At 42.6% G+C, this 14,955-nt stretch overlaps 1 protein-coding gene across 1 annotated transcript; it reads right to left on the bottom strand.

The window, feature by feature from the left end:
• Positions 1–5,668: 5,668 nt before the first annotated feature.
• On the bottom strand, positions 5,669–8,904 carry UQCRFS1 (ubiquinol-cytochrome c reductase, Rieske iron-sulfur polypeptide 1). Its single transcript, XM_083870556.1, has 2 exons — positions 8,679–8,904; positions 5,669–6,436 (listed from the first exon to the last, which is right to left on the bottom strand). The coding sequence occupies exons 1-2, from the start codon at positions 8,887–8,889 to the stop codon at positions 5,826–5,828; spliced, it is 822 nt and encodes a 273-aa protein (XP_083726682.1). The 5' UTR covers positions 8,890–8,904; the 3' UTR covers positions 5,669–5,825.
• Between the last annotated feature and the right edge of the window lie 6,051 nt (positions 8,905–14,955).

The following is a 14,955-nucleotide window of genomic DNA, read 5'->3' as shown; positions in this document are numbered from 1 at the left end:
TTCTGCTGGGCTTAAAAATGGCCATGGGGGAAAGGACAGGACTTAGAGCTGTGTCCTGACAGAAGCTGTGTCATACCTGAATTGCCTTCCACAGCTGGAAGGAAATCCGACTTCAAACTACCTGAAGGATCTGTACAAGAATAGCCACTCGGTGGAATGAGCTGGATATATCAAAGATTAGTACATAATTGAAGCAGAAGTAAATTATGCTGCACGTGAAGTTTCTGTGCTTACTCTGAAGGACATTACTGGGGAGTCAGAGATTGAAGATGAGTGAGTTATGAGATATCGCTCTAAATAAAATATGAAATGAGAGTAATGAAAACACTGAGAGGTATGTTTTCACAGAATTGGAAGGGTTTTATCAGAAACTACAATTAGTTGTCAGAAACATTTCTAAGCCAAGAGTTTGTTGTATCATTTAGACTTCAAGGCAGTGTGTCATTCAGAATACACACTGCAGTGCAACTGGGAGGCAGCTTAGAAGATAATGGGAATAGCACTTTGAGATCCTTAGATGAGAGTTAAATGAGTTGCTAAAGATAATTTTCATCAGGGACTTCAGTATTATCTAATTGTTATAATTGATGTCAAAATAGAAAGAAAAGATACATGTAGATATTTCCAAAAGATGCACAGAAACAAGAATTGTTTTGTAACTAAGTCCAAAGAATATAAGATAGAGACCAAATATGTACAGTGCTTGGAAATTTTCTTTTCCCTCTGGTACTGATAAAGCTAATTACAGAAGAAAGTGGTGAAAACAGTTTTGTATTGTCCAAATAAACACATTTTAGCTAAAAAGCATTCCACTGAAGCCCACTTGGGTAGAGACAGTGAAAAAGCAGCACACAAGAAGCTGCCAAAAATGTTAATAGATTATATCTCACCTGGGAGAAACATACTGCTGATAAGACTACTGATGAATGAAAGACAGCTAAAAATCACAGAATGAGGCAATTTCTGCTGCCTCTGAGCTTTGTGGAAGGTAAATGGAAGGGAAAATAACTTAAACATCATGAACATGATGGGAAGAATGCCGTCACAGATTCAAGAGATTTCTGTTCATAGGTTGCTGAATTTTCTCTGCCCAAAGGTAGAGACTGCACCTCTGACCATTCTGTGCTCAGTGGGGCTTTGGAAACTCGGAAATTGTAATTCACTACTGTTCATGGGGCATTTATTTTGCCTCTAAAGATTGAAGCTTCACAGCACTGTTCAGTTTAGTATTTAAATGAGGCATATTTAGTCTACCATTGCACCTTTAGGATGTTTTGCCTCCTCCTGTGTGCGGTGCTTTGACTGCAGCAGCTTCATTTCATGCTGACTTGAGATATCTTTGAAGATATTTATACTTCCTTTGTAGAAAAAATGCTGGATTACTTAAGAGAAACACTTATTTCTGGGCTGATGGGCTCTGGACATCAGGGCTGCCTAAACCATAACCACAAGTAGACCATGACTCCATGGTTTTATGGCTGATCTTCCAGGTTTTTCTTTACTCACCCAATGGATCCATCCCTGAGTGTTTCCCTGGGGTTGTGAGTGCAGCTGACATAAAGGGCTCAGAGTGTGACTGCTCACAATGCAGAGCCTGTGGAGTGTCCCTCCTGTCTGAGAGAAGCTGATGGATGTGATGCCTGCTGGCATTAAGTGAAAGTGTGTTTGCCTGGGAAATGAAATGAAGGAAAAGGCAGAGACGAGAAAAAATTTGGAAGACAAATAGTGGTGGAAATGCCAACCTTTACTGACCTCAGTGGAACAGCCTAGAGATGGCAGGAAATTCAGGGTGGAAAAGTTGATGATTTATAGACTGCTTGTGAGAATGGCTCATATCTATTGCTATGAATTAGAAGTAAGGACATGTTATCTGTCAAAATACAAAGCTGTCCTCAAAAATAAATGTTTCTGAAAAATGATTGGCACAAGGTGAGGAGAGAAAAATAATCATGAACAACTCTTCTGAGTGTCACTGTGGTTAGGCCCAAAAATTATTGGATGAATCCCAACCTCCCAAAAGCTGATACAGAAAATACCCTTGTAAATATTAAATGATAAACTTTAAACAGTCTGACACATACTTAATTGCATGTACAATAAAAATATATAAACATATAGGTAAGTTTTTCTTTTCTGTTACCATAATGCAAAAAAATCTCTATCAGATATACAATGTCAGATATGCCTTGGGAGAAAATACCAATGCTTTATTTAGTTGGAAAAAACCACAAATGTTTTGAAGCAGTTATTTATCTTCCTAGTCTATATCAAGTACAGTGGCTAGGAGAGAGATATTTTGTACTGTAATCTGAAACAGAAATATTAAAAGAACTGAAAAGAATAAATAGTGGCTTCTGCTTTTGGAAACATTATAGCCTAAGTAAAGCCATTTAAATCCAAGCATATTACAAATGTGAAAAATGCCCCATATTGACCTCTATGTGTTCAGCACCACCATTAGATTTCTTGCAGAAAGCTATGCACAGAACCTGCACATTGGGGATTTTTACTGTAGAATTTATACTAAAGGTAACTCGAACACAGGCTTGTGCTAAGCCCAGAAGGAAGACCCTTTCATTTTTACTGTGACCTTCTGATCCCAGCTCTGCCTCTATGACTGGAACTTCTGCTTCCAGAAGAAGAAAGTGGGAGAAGAAGAAGTCATTGTACAGTTGCCAATTCTTTGACTGACTGACAAAAGACATGAGCCATCAGTACTCTGTTACATTGTTAGAGGTGGAAATTTTCTTCTCCTGCTAATTAATTCTCTGTTACTTACAGGCAGAAAAGACACTCTCCTCCTGTGTCTCATGTTCCAATCCCCTGTAGAAGTTGGGTAAAACCAACAAACACATGCATTTCAAATGTGCTTTAATTCCAGAATTGCTCATTTTAAATTTCTAATGTCATAGGGGGGAAAAAAGTGCATTTAGTAAACAATGTGGTACATTACATTTTGATTCTGCCTTGCTAGAACAAGGCAGTGTCATAATTTATGTCTTGAGGTTATTAAAATGTTATAATGCTAAATAGTTAATGAAGAAAATCTATCACAGCTGACACAAAGTGGTTGCCAGTAGTGCTAGGACAATAAATGCCAACAGTTCTGTGTCTCTTTGAGCAAACCAAGTTACAATGTGTTGTTTCTCTCAGTGCTGCAGCACGTTCAACAATACAAGGATGACTCTAATGAGTCAGAAAAAAAGCCCAAATACCTCAGTGACCTACCTCTGATTGAGGGTATAAACTGACACTTAAAAAAGAATTCAGCATAATGCATTCAGTGATATTTCCCTCAAAATTTTTCTCTTTCAGCTTCCTGACAAAAGGAATGTTCTGTAATCAGTCATTTATTTCCTCCATTAATTTGTCCAGTCCCTCAGCTTCCCCTAGTCGTCTATCAAGAATTCCATTCATGTCAACATTATAATTTATCCCCAGATTTTAATCTTCAAAGTTATTTTAACATTTGATGCATTGACTATATTATAAACCATCCATTCTTGTTTTCATGGCTATCCCAGATCCTTTTCTGTAGACCTGCTCCCTAGCTATGAATTTCTATCACAACAAACACATGCTGACTTTGTAGGGCGTTTTTGTCCAGGTCATTTTTAATTCTAATCCTTTTTGCATCAAAGTTCCCAGCTGCACCCAGTTCACCATCATGTACAACTTTACAAAGCTCCTTCTCTGACAGCTGATTAACAAGCAGTGGGCAGTGCTGGACTCAGGTTCTCACTGTGCTCCTCACAGCATGACTCGTTGTTCCAACAGGGAATGGCTGGTAGCTCATCCATCAGCACTGCTTTGGGAAGTTGTTCTCTACAACACTCCAATTTATACCAGGTTCCTTAATAGACATGAGAATGTTTTGTGAAATGGTGTGAAAATCTGATATAAGCTGTGGTAGCTACTGCTAATATCCTGTTTCCAAGGCCTATTTTAGCAACAAATGTGATTGCATTGACTTGATTTGTTCCTGATAAATCCATGGAGGCTATTACTTATCACCTTTTAGTGTTCTAGCTGCTTACTAATAGGATTAGAGCATTATGTATTTTAATAGGCATAAAATATAAATGAAAGCTTAAATAAATTGAAGCATCATTAATTTTGAAAATTTAGTATTAATACATCTGTTTACCTAAGGGACCATATTATGTGTCACAACTTCTGTCCTTTTACAATTCCTACACAAATCTCCTAAACACAGTGAGCCTTGCTGAAGTGCTCAGGGTCCCCTTTTCCTGCTCTCACTGCAAACACTACCAACAAATGATGGCAATAAATCCAATGGGTGTGGGAATGAGCAAACTGCTCCTGGCTGTGCCACAGCTACCAACCCTGCACTGAGGAGCACTCAGGGCACTGGATTAGCAGGGGCTGAGCCTGGAGATGGAAGCGGCTTCAAACCCACATTTCTCTTGACGACCTGAGGTTTATCAGTTTTTTTCTGACCTCTCAGTTACTGCTGTTTTGCTAAGTCGCTAGATATGTGGAAAATAAAAAACCTCCTTCTAAAACACAAATACCTAGGGCTGGGTAATGTTAAACAGAGCTGCTGTTTGACATTTCTTACTTACTGCCCTTGTTTCTCATGTCATGGTCCCCTCTAAACTCTGGCCATCTCTGGGGATGCCAAGTCAGAGGCAGAACTGGGAGTTAATGGAATGTTGCACTGCGGCTCCAAGTGTCCCCTGTAGCCACCCACCCAGCCCTGGCTCCCTGGCAGCCATGAAGGGCTTTATGGGATCCAAGTCAGAATCTGTGTCTTTATGCAGGATTGTCCCTCAGCTTCACCTGCCTGAACCACGCACACACGCGTAAATACCTGAGTTTGTTGTAAGATGGGCAACACCCTTTCTTTACCTGTCCCTTTGCTTCAGCTACAGCTTTGTGCTCTCTGGATCCACCTGGAGGGAGGGAGAAAGCAATCTCCTCCTATTTCATGAGGCACAAAGAAAAATATACTTTAGAATTAATATCTACATGCACATAGGATGTGAGCTGTTCACCAAACAGGCTGGACACAATGGTTTTCAATTTTTACTGACTGCTACTTGCATAGATTGTGACAGAGTCCCTGAAATGAATGACACCTCTATTGTAAAACTGGTGTCAGACAGAACTCTCCCTCAGCATATCCACAGAGCAGTTATTATGTCAGACCACATTGTAGCCTCTGGTTAATGTGTTTAATTCTAGGAATCTGGGTTTTTTACTAGTTTATTGTGAATAAGCTTTTATTATGTGCATCTCAAAAACTCTCTCAAGACTTTTCTGTAGTTTCTGAGGATTTTAGCTTCTATTCTGCAACTGAGGGAGCACATCAGGGTAATGCAGGACAGAAGTACTTTCAGACAGTGGTAAAGAATTGGAAGAAAACATAAAAAGTATACAGGATAACTGGTGTCTTTTTGCTTTGTTCTAGAAACAGCAAACCGTGTTTCTCCTCCTATTCTGCATGCAGTGAAGCACCAGCTCAGTGCTGTATTTGCAGAACCAATGCTGGCTAAAAGATCTCTTTGGGCTTTGTAGCTCAATGTCTACCTTGAATCAGCAGCCCTTCAGGAGGGCTCTGTGTTCTGGGTCTGTTGTAGCATTTCCTTGGCTGGACACACTAGAAACTGAACACAAAGAAATACACTGTATCTTAAGTCAGGAATAAGTGCTCACTCCAAGTTTTTATTGAAATTGAACACAGTATTCAAGCATAGTTCTGGTTGAGAATCTAGACAGGTAATTTCTGATTTTACAGTATGCCTGTTAACCCTTGTGCTGTACATTCCCAGGAACATGGAAGTGAGCAGGCACCTTGTCTCTCAGCCGACCACCACTGTGTCATCCCCAACAAACTGGTAAACTGGGACCTCGAGGTTTAAGGGAGCAGGGCCTTTCCTGATCCTGCCAGAGGCGTCATAGTGGGAGCCGTGGCAGGGGCAGTAGTACCCGCCATAGTCCCCGGCGTTGGCGATGGGGACACAGCCCAGGTGAGTGCACACACCCACCACGATCACCCACTCGGGCTTCTTCACTCTGTCTAGGTCGTGCTGCGGATCCCTCAGCTGGGACACATCAACTTCAGCCTCCTGACTGATTTCTGCCTGGGTTCTGTGACGCACAAAAAGGGGCTTCCCTCTCCACTTGAAAGCCACGTTCTTGCCTTCTGGAATGTCAGACAGCTTGATCTCAATCTTCGACAAGGCCAGCACGTCAGCAGAGGCGCTCAGGCTGGAGATAAACTGGGTGACAACATTCTTGGCAACATAGGCACCTGTTACACCTGTGGCTGCAGTCATCAGGTAGGAGAAGCCTTTCCTGGAGTCGCTGCTGCCTTGGGAAGATGTGGTGGCATCCTGCACGTCATCGCGGCGATAGGCGGAGAAGTCGGGGACCGCAACATCGTTGTGGACACAGCGCACGCTGGCGGGGGCTGCACAGAGGAGGACAGCAAATGACACCATGTGCAAATAAATAAAACACACTGCCTTGCACTGGAAATGGTACTTTGTTAGTGGCATTTCTGGAATAGTGGGTAAAAGTTATTCCGAAGTCTGGGTAGGATTCTATTAATTAAGTGTTTCAATTTTCAGTTGTATGAAAATGGTTTTCGGAGGGAATGTTTGGTAGCTTAGGGAAACCAGTTTCTTATTCTTTGAAAAGGAAAACCTGATCAGGGTGCAGAAAATCTGTGAGAAGTTCTGGAGTTCAGGGAAAAAAAAGTGAACTGTTCTTTCAGTAAATTTCAAGAAAAAACTCCTGTAGGATACCATGACTAGCTCAGAAAAGACAGACCTGTTTTCCACTCAAATGTTTCCTTGTAAAGGGCTGCTAAGAAGAAATCTGATGTAGTGAAGTTTGCACATCTGCAGTGTTACACTTTTGTGCTATTTTTTGTCTGAAGTAACTTCTGTAATAATGTAATAAACTTCCGTAACCTATAATAATGTTAAGTGTGTGGTTAGGCATTTTTAGAATTAAAAATAACAGGCATCCTCGTTCATATTAAATTGTTGTCCTAGCTAAAAGCCACAGTGAATAATTTTAAATCTTCATTCCCCAGGCTCACTTTTTAGAAGATTTAGGGATAAAGCTAACAGCTGTCCAATTTCAAGTAGGATTGCCCCATCAAACCTGTGTGCACGAGTAACAGGATACGAAGAATAACTAAAAGGCCTCCCATGAGTTTCTCCAGAAAAAAAAAACCTGCTTCCCCCACTGAAAATCTATAAGCCAAAGAAAAGAACCCGGCAAGGACAGAATACGTTACTTGCCAAAGTTCAACCTGTTACTTGAAGAATATTATTTAGTCTTTATATTTTCTGGCAGTTGGCACAAAGTTCACAGATGTCTCAAAGTGTACTTAAGCTCTCAGGGGTTTATATGCAGTGTAATGAGGATAATAATAACATTTATTTACAAGTAACTCAGCTCTTAGAAGGTTACCACTACAGGATTTTTACTGCAAAGAAATTAAACTGAAAATCAAAATCCTGAGATAGTGCTCCATACTAAGTTATTTCAAGTATCAAGACTTAAAGCATTTAGTAATAAGTAATACGACTAACTTCAAAAAAATCTGCTATACTCACAGCTTAAATGTCAGTTATGTCAGTTACAGATTTGTAGAATTTTCACATGAACAAAACCCTTTAGAGGTGAGGGTCAGGTGAAGTACACAGCTCTAATTGCTATAGAGCATCTTCCCTCCCAGAATTAAATGTGTGCACTCTGAAGCTGCTGAAGCAGAACTGTCCCATGGGTGGCAGCTGCAGGGCTGGGCAGCAGCTCTGAGGAACTGCAGGCCCGTGTGGCAGGACAGGCACAGCCCTTGGGCCAGAGGTCGGGCTGTAAGGACACCTCGGGCACTCCCTGCCTGATCCTCCCCGACCTGGAGGCACCACAGGGTAAAACACACACCGTGCTCTCACTGCACCCCTCTGCTCCTGTGCCCGCAGTTAAAAACCCCTCCCGAACGACAGAACCTGGCTGCATTTTTTCTTTTAAAATAAAAATCACGGGAGTTGTCTCCCTCGCCGGAGATATCCAGAACCGCCTGGACACTTTTAGAAGTTAGTCATATTACTTGTTATTAAGTGCTTTAAGTCTTGATACTTGAAATAACTTAGTATGGAGCACTATCTCAGGATTTCAATTTTCAGTTTAATTTCTTTGCAGTTAAAATACTATAGCGGTTACCTTCTGAGTTACTTGTAAATCAATGTAATTATTCTCATTATACTGCACATAAACCCCTGAGAGCCTGGACACAATCTTGTGTTCTGGGCTGACCCTGCTCGGGCACAGATACCCCACTATGGCCACTCCAGCCCGCCCCGATCTGTGAGTCATTAAAAGCAAGCTGGCATTCAAGTGCCCTTGAACAAGCTCTGTAGTTTTAAATACTTGCGATTTGCAAGGGTGACAACAGAATCAGACGTTGAAAAACCCCAAGCGGCCCAAGCCCCCGCAGCCCCCCCGGCCTGCTCTCCTTCCCGGCTCTGCCCCCCGCCCGCCGCACCGGACCCGGCTCTCCCCACCGGGCCGGGGCAGGCCGGGCCGGGCGGTGTCCGGGAGCGCTGGCAGGGCCCCCGGTGAGCCCTCGGTGAGCCCGCGGCCGTGTCCGCCCCGGCTGCCGCCGCCCCCGCCCGCCCCGCCGCTCCCCCGGCCCGCACCGTTCAGGCTGGCGCTGGCGACGAGCCCCCCGCGGGCGGCGCGGCCGCTCAGGGACTCCCGGCAGAGCAGAGGGTGCTTCGGTTCCAGCAGCACCTTGCGGTCCCGGTGCGCGGCGGCCGGGACGAGCGGGCGGAGCGGGCCGGGCACGGCGTGCGCGGCGGCGGACACGAAGGGCGCCAAGGGCCCGGCGCGGGCGGCCACGGACAGCATGGCGGCGTCCCCGCGGCGACCTTCCCCGCCGGCGCGCGCCCCGCACGTCACCGCGCCGCGGGGCCCAGCGGCGGTGACGTCACGCGCCGGCGCGCGGGGGTGACGCAGGCGCGGAGCCGGGTGCTCTGAGGGGAGCGCGCGCAATAGGCAGCTTTGGGACTGCAGTTCCTTTTCCGTGCCTTTTCCCTTTCTTTTTCTTTATTTTACCCTTTCCTCCCCCCCAACCTTTTTCCTCCCCTCATTTTTTTTTTCTCCCTTCCCTTCCCTTCCCTTCCCTTCCCTTCCCTTCCCTTCCCTTCCCTTCCCTTCCCTTCCCTTCCCTTCCCTTCCCTTCCCTTCCCTTCCCTTCCCTTCCCTTCCCTTCCCTTCCCTTCCCTTCCCTTCCCTTCCCTTCCCTTCCCTTCCCTTCCCTTCCCTTCCCTTCCCTTCCCTTCCCTTCCCTTCCCTTCCCCCGCTGTGGTTCTCTCTCGGTGCAGCTGTTCCCGAGGTGGTTGATCCGTGCCCTCTTTGGGCGGGCAGTCCGTGTCTGTGCCGGGGTCCCTGCGGTGATCCCCCGCTACCGAGTGTCCTCCTGTGCCTCTGCTGCAGGACACAGCTCCTTTTAAAACACACCAATGTCACCTCAAAACACTTGGAGGGCTTAATGTGTTTTGTTGTTTTTTTTTTTTTTCCCTTGCTATTCCTAGGATGTGGTTTTGAGCTGAATAAAAACAATACTTAGAAGAGAATAGTGTTGCTTCTAGGTTACTGCGTGCCCTTTATTATTCTGTTTGTTGTGCAGTGAATGATTTTTGTCCCTTTTTGTTTCTTCCTCTTTTCCTTAGCTTACGAATTTAATTTCTTTTTGTCTTTGATAATCCTGGACCAGTTTCAAGTTGGGAAAAAACTAATTTTTTTCAGCTTGTTGTAAGAAATTGGTTGGGGGATAGGTTTTACTTGCAGTTCAGCAATGCAAAGTGTGTTTGCCAACAACTGAATCCACTCTCGGGGCTGTTCTGGGGTTGGGAGTTAATTGTAAGGCTAAGGGAACAGTAAATACATCACATAAATATATCACATAGATACATCACTCTGCACTGAAGGAGAGAACCACTCTTCCACCAATGACTAGAGCAAATAAATAAATATCTGTTGAGTTTTTTGGTGGTTTTAGTTTTGAGTTTTTTCCCTTAAATTTATTTTACTTTATAATAGCAGTCTTATGCTTTACTTGTTACACCTTCCAATGGTAAGATTTAGTTTGGTACAGATGGATACACTGGGGGATGCATGCCTGCTCCAGTCAACCCTTTTAACCAGTTCAAGCTTCTGAAAGTTTCCCAAAATGCAGGATAAAGTTGACACAGAGATATGTTTGAAGACATTAAAGCTAAACCATCCTCTAGAAATCTAATAATAATTTCCCAGCTACCCAGCCCAGTCCATTCATGCAAGGGTTTGAAGCTTTAGTGGTTCATACTGGCTGTGTGAAGAACTATTATTTTGAAATCCAGCTCTTGCTAATGATATTGCTACTAAATTATTTTATGATTGTGCATTAAACCCCCCCCCCCCCCCATCTTTGTAGAATGGTGGTTTAAGGACCGGCCTTATTAAGATTTATTTAAGGGGTTGACTTTTTCATTTTCTTTTTAACTGTTAACTGTACTGAAATATGGTAGTCCTAATTAAGTGGGATGGATCATTCCAGTCACAGTACTATTGATCTATAATTTATTTCTTTCCCAGCACGTTTGTGACATCTAAGCCTGAGTAGATAATGATTTACCCAACTCAGTTCACTGTAATCTTGGTAACTGTAGTCACTAGTGATGCACTAATTAAAGGACACCATAATAATATTCTGGAGCAAAGGTAATTTTTAGAAACTATGGGGGCTATCACTCAATATTTGGGTGGGAATAAACAGTATTCATGTAGAGAGGGTAGAAAATTGGAAGCACAAGTTTTATAATCTTTGAGGAGGAAAAAAGCTACAGAAACATGATACTTTCCATTACCTAACATAATAAAATTATGATCATAGAATGTGCTGAATTGGAAGAGACCCATCAGGATCATCAAGTCCAACTCCTGGCCCTGCACAGGACACCCTGAGAGTCCCAGCATGTGCCTGAGGGTGTTGTCCAAACACTTCTTGAGCTCATCCAGGCTTGGAGCTGTGCCCACTGCCCTGTTCATTGCCCAGCCACATTTTGCCCACCTTTTCCTGCTCTCCAACCTAAACCTCCCCTGACTCAGCTCCCAGCTGTTTCCTCAAGTCCTGTCACTGGTCATGAGAGTGAAAAGGGCTGGTCCTGCCCTTCTGTTCTCCTTGTGAGACCACAGAGATGTTACATGGAAGATCTGATCCCAACTGAGCAAGTGCTTGTAGAGCCAAAGGGGGTATTTTGTGGTTCACCATGAAAGTGAGGATTTGGGCTAATATTTATAGAAGGGTTTGTTAGCAGGTGTGGGTTGGTTGTTTGTGGGTTTGGGGGGTTTTGGTTTTCTGTGGAGCTTTTCAGCAAAATGAGGTACTGTGATGGAACAGTAGTTATAGGGCAAGGAGAAACGGGTATAAATTGAAAGAAGGGAAATTTAGGTGAGGAAGAAATTCCCTACTGTGAGAGTGGTGAGACACTGAAACAAGTCCAGGGAGGCTGTGGATGCCTCAAGCCTTGAAATGTCCAAGGCCATGTTGGAAGGAGCTTGGAGCAACCTGGTCTAGTGGGAGGTGTCCCTGACAATGAGGAGGATGATCTTTAAGGTCCCTTCCAATTCTTTAATATTCATCCTATGATTATTTGGGAAAGAATGGTTGTAATTTTTTAAAAAACTTGAATCTGAATTCAAATTCCAATGCAGTTAGAACACAAATAAAAGATTACAGCAAAACATAACTACATTCTGTTATCAGAGTTCAAAAAAGAATAATTTTAATTGTAAAATGACTAAGCAAATTCGGGTGTGTAGGTGTCTCTTTGAGAACTGTTGTTCAGCTTGTATTACTGAGCATCAATACTGAGCATTTTCCAGCCAAACATGAAGGTAAAATGCCAGCGTGGCATTGTGTAAACCATCCAGACAGACCTCTGTGATTGTTTTTGTGCATTCATACAAGCATTAGCCTCATGTAAATTTATGCTGCCTAATGTTCCTGTCCTCCTAAAGTTAAAAGTTCATTTGCATCAATACAAAAGCTCTAAGATGTCAGGGCTGCAGCGTTACAAAATAAATGAAAAGTATTGTAATGCTTTTGAGTATGTGCAGTGCCTTTCTCCATGTAGAATTCATTCTTGTTTTGTTTTCCTTAGAAATAAACTGCAGAACTTGTATGGCTTTTTGCTAAAATGTTGGTCACCCCAGGCAATTTGATCTCACCAGAAAGTTATCTTTCTTTGAGTTCTTTGCCATCTTGCATCATTTTTATGCCCTGAAAACTCAGTGTTACTAAATTGAGACTTCAGGATTTGAATTGTTGATTATTTTTTTTTCTCTCTGAATAAGCTTGTTCAGAAAATAAAAACCAAGAAAACAAACAAACAAACCACCAAACTTTACCTGTGGAGCACTGTTAGTACAGCAGTCACTGATTATCAACTGTTTAGATAAGTGCACGCTACTCTGAGAGCAGCCCCAAATGTCTACAGTGGTTCCTTTGCAGAATTAATGTCCATTATAGTGATTTTGGTCTCATGTGGCAATGGGGAAGCTGTCATAGAAATTTGAAGATTGATTTGTATGTGCAGCACAGTTTGTTTAAGGTTACAATTATGGAGACCCTTTAATAGTTGGACTTTCTTTGAATGTTCTTTGAAGTTGGTCTATCACTTTGAAAAGTCACAGGGTGTGATCTAAAGGAATGTATATGAAATGTGAGGAATGAAAATGAACAGTAAAAATGAGGAAAACTAGGAATATTTGATCGTTCAAACATTTCTCTCCCACTACTCAAATTAGTTGAAATGATGACACCTCAGTGCTACAGTCTAATCTAAATTCAGGTCTTTTTCAATCAAGGAAGAGCTAAGTTCAAGTATCTTGAGGGAAGAAGAGATCTGCTGGTAGTTTTTTACTGCTCTTTCTATTAATGCAGGAGTAAGCAGCAGGTGTTCACAGCCTCAGCAACCATCTTATTCTAGATCTCTTACAGCCCTGCTCGATAAGGCCAAGATAAATTGCCTGGAGCAGAAGGGCATGGGATATCTGTTTCTGACAGACATGCACTCAACATTTTGTGTGTAAAATACTCAAATAAGAAATAAATACAAAGAAAGCATATTTCTCCACCTTGCAAAAAAAACAAACAAACAAACAAAAAAAACCCCCCAAAAAACCCTAAAAAAACAAACAAACAAACAAACAAACAAAACAAAAAAAAAAATCAAAGCATGTGAAGCATTCCACTGGGCAGAAAGAACAGGATTTTCTGAGTCAGTTATAGAGAGGAAAGAAAAAAAACAACAAAACACAACAAACCATTGCCATTGGAGGAAATTAAATTAAAAGACCAAGCCTAAGATCTAATATTACATCGAAGATTTACATAATTGTGAGATGGACACAAAGAGTCATATATATGTGAAATTGATAAGATCTGCTCACACAAACCAGAAATGGCACCAAAAGGTGTCTGACCAAGCAGGAGCCAAAGGCTGGATGAGAACTGCCTGGGGCAGCATCAAAGGCTGCTCAGCAAGGCAGCAGCTGAAGCCTAAATGAGGCTGCTTGGAGCACCATCAAAATGTCAGTTTGAGGGAGAATATTCTCTCCCTTCCTCTTGTTTTCTCTCTTCAAATTTCATGAAAATTCCCTGATATTTCTTGAAGGATGTGCATTTGACTCTCATCTGGCTTCCACTATTGTATATTATTTGCTTTTTATGACACCTGAAGTTGGAAACGAAACTTTCCTTGACTAAAATCTGAAAGGCTGAACAAAGGAGAATCCTGGATTCTTTTGCTTTGCTTAGCATTTCTTGGAATTAATGCATTTGAAGAACCCCATCCTGTGTCTGCTGCCCAACTGAGAATGTTTGTGTGGGTGGGAACAAGAAATTCTCCCCAGATCTGTGCCTAGGAAGGGATTAGGAGTTATTGCCACTTCCCAGTCTGCTGAGTGTCACTGCCCTGCCTTTGGCTGGTGAAACCCCAGGTGGTGTTTAAAGCTTTAGCTGTACATGCTGTAACAACTCACTCTTCTGAGATTGATAGCAAATCTCTCACAGTGGCAGAGTTAAGCACAAAGCTTACAGAAATAGAGTATTTGTAATGTTTCAGCGGACCATAAATTATTGGTTTGTCAGAATAACCATCTTCCTAGGACTACAAAGCAGAGCCAGTGAGGGGAATAGCAGCACCTGAGCTAAGCTTGCTGCTTGATGCAGGGCCAAAAAAATCTCCCCTGCTACTGTATGTGTAGATATGCCAGCATGAAACCTCAGTGAAGTGGCAGAATAAGGAGGGCGACATTTAAAAAGTGACAAAGGAAATCACTTTGTCTCAGTTTTATGGTGTATAGTACAGATCTTGATCATCGTTATACTCTCCTGTAAGCTTTTCCCTGATGCAAGGTTGCTGAACCTTGGCTTCAAACCAGCTTTAAGCCAGAATAAAGCAGATAATGGCAAAGGAAGAGCTTTTTTTGTAATGCTTGGAGCTATTGGCAATACAGAGTCACACCATTAGGAGCTAATGCAATGAAAGTGTCCCCAAGTCATAACTTTCTCCCTTTCCTCCCCCTGACAATTGCTGTGCAGAGGCTTTGCCTGGAGCCTTTTCTCCTCTGGCTGCTGCAGTAGGAGCCAGATTCTGATGCTGATTCTCTGATGCTGTTTTACCCTACAATGATACAGACTCTGAGCTTCAGAAGGCTGAAAATGATTATTTTATTTTTGGGATGTGTCTCCCTTTTACACTATTTTACACAGACCAATGTGATTGGTGAAAACAAAGACAAACCTCTTCAATCACATTGGTCAGATCAGAGGGACATCAAGAAGAAGTCCCTCCTAGGAAAAGGAATGAATAACACAGTCACAGTTTACAAATATATCTCTCCTGTTTGCAGAAAATTCCCTGGGAA

Source organism: Zosterops lateralis (genome assembly GCF_965231275.1).
Source record: "Zosterops lateralis genome assembly, chromosome: 12".
In the NCBI taxonomy this organism is placed as follows: domain Eukaryota; kingdom Metazoa; phylum Chordata; class Aves; order Passeriformes; family Zosteropidae; genus Zosterops; species Zosterops lateralis.
The sequence above is the reverse complement of the archived record's forward strand: the minus strand, read 5'-3'. Positions and strand labels throughout refer to the sequence as shown.

What these genes read in the sequence shown, in the direction of transcription:
- UQCRFS1 (XM_083870556.1), bottom strand. Translation starts at nt 8,889, where the DNA reads ATGCTGTCCGTGGCCGCCCGCGCCGGGCCCTTGGCGCCCTTCGTGTCC. An exon ending in CGCCAGCGCCAGCCTGAACG is followed by an intron (nt 6,437 to 8,678) that starts GTGCGGGCCGGG and finishes TCCTCTGTGCAG; the next exon opens with CCCCCGCCAGCGTGCGCTGT.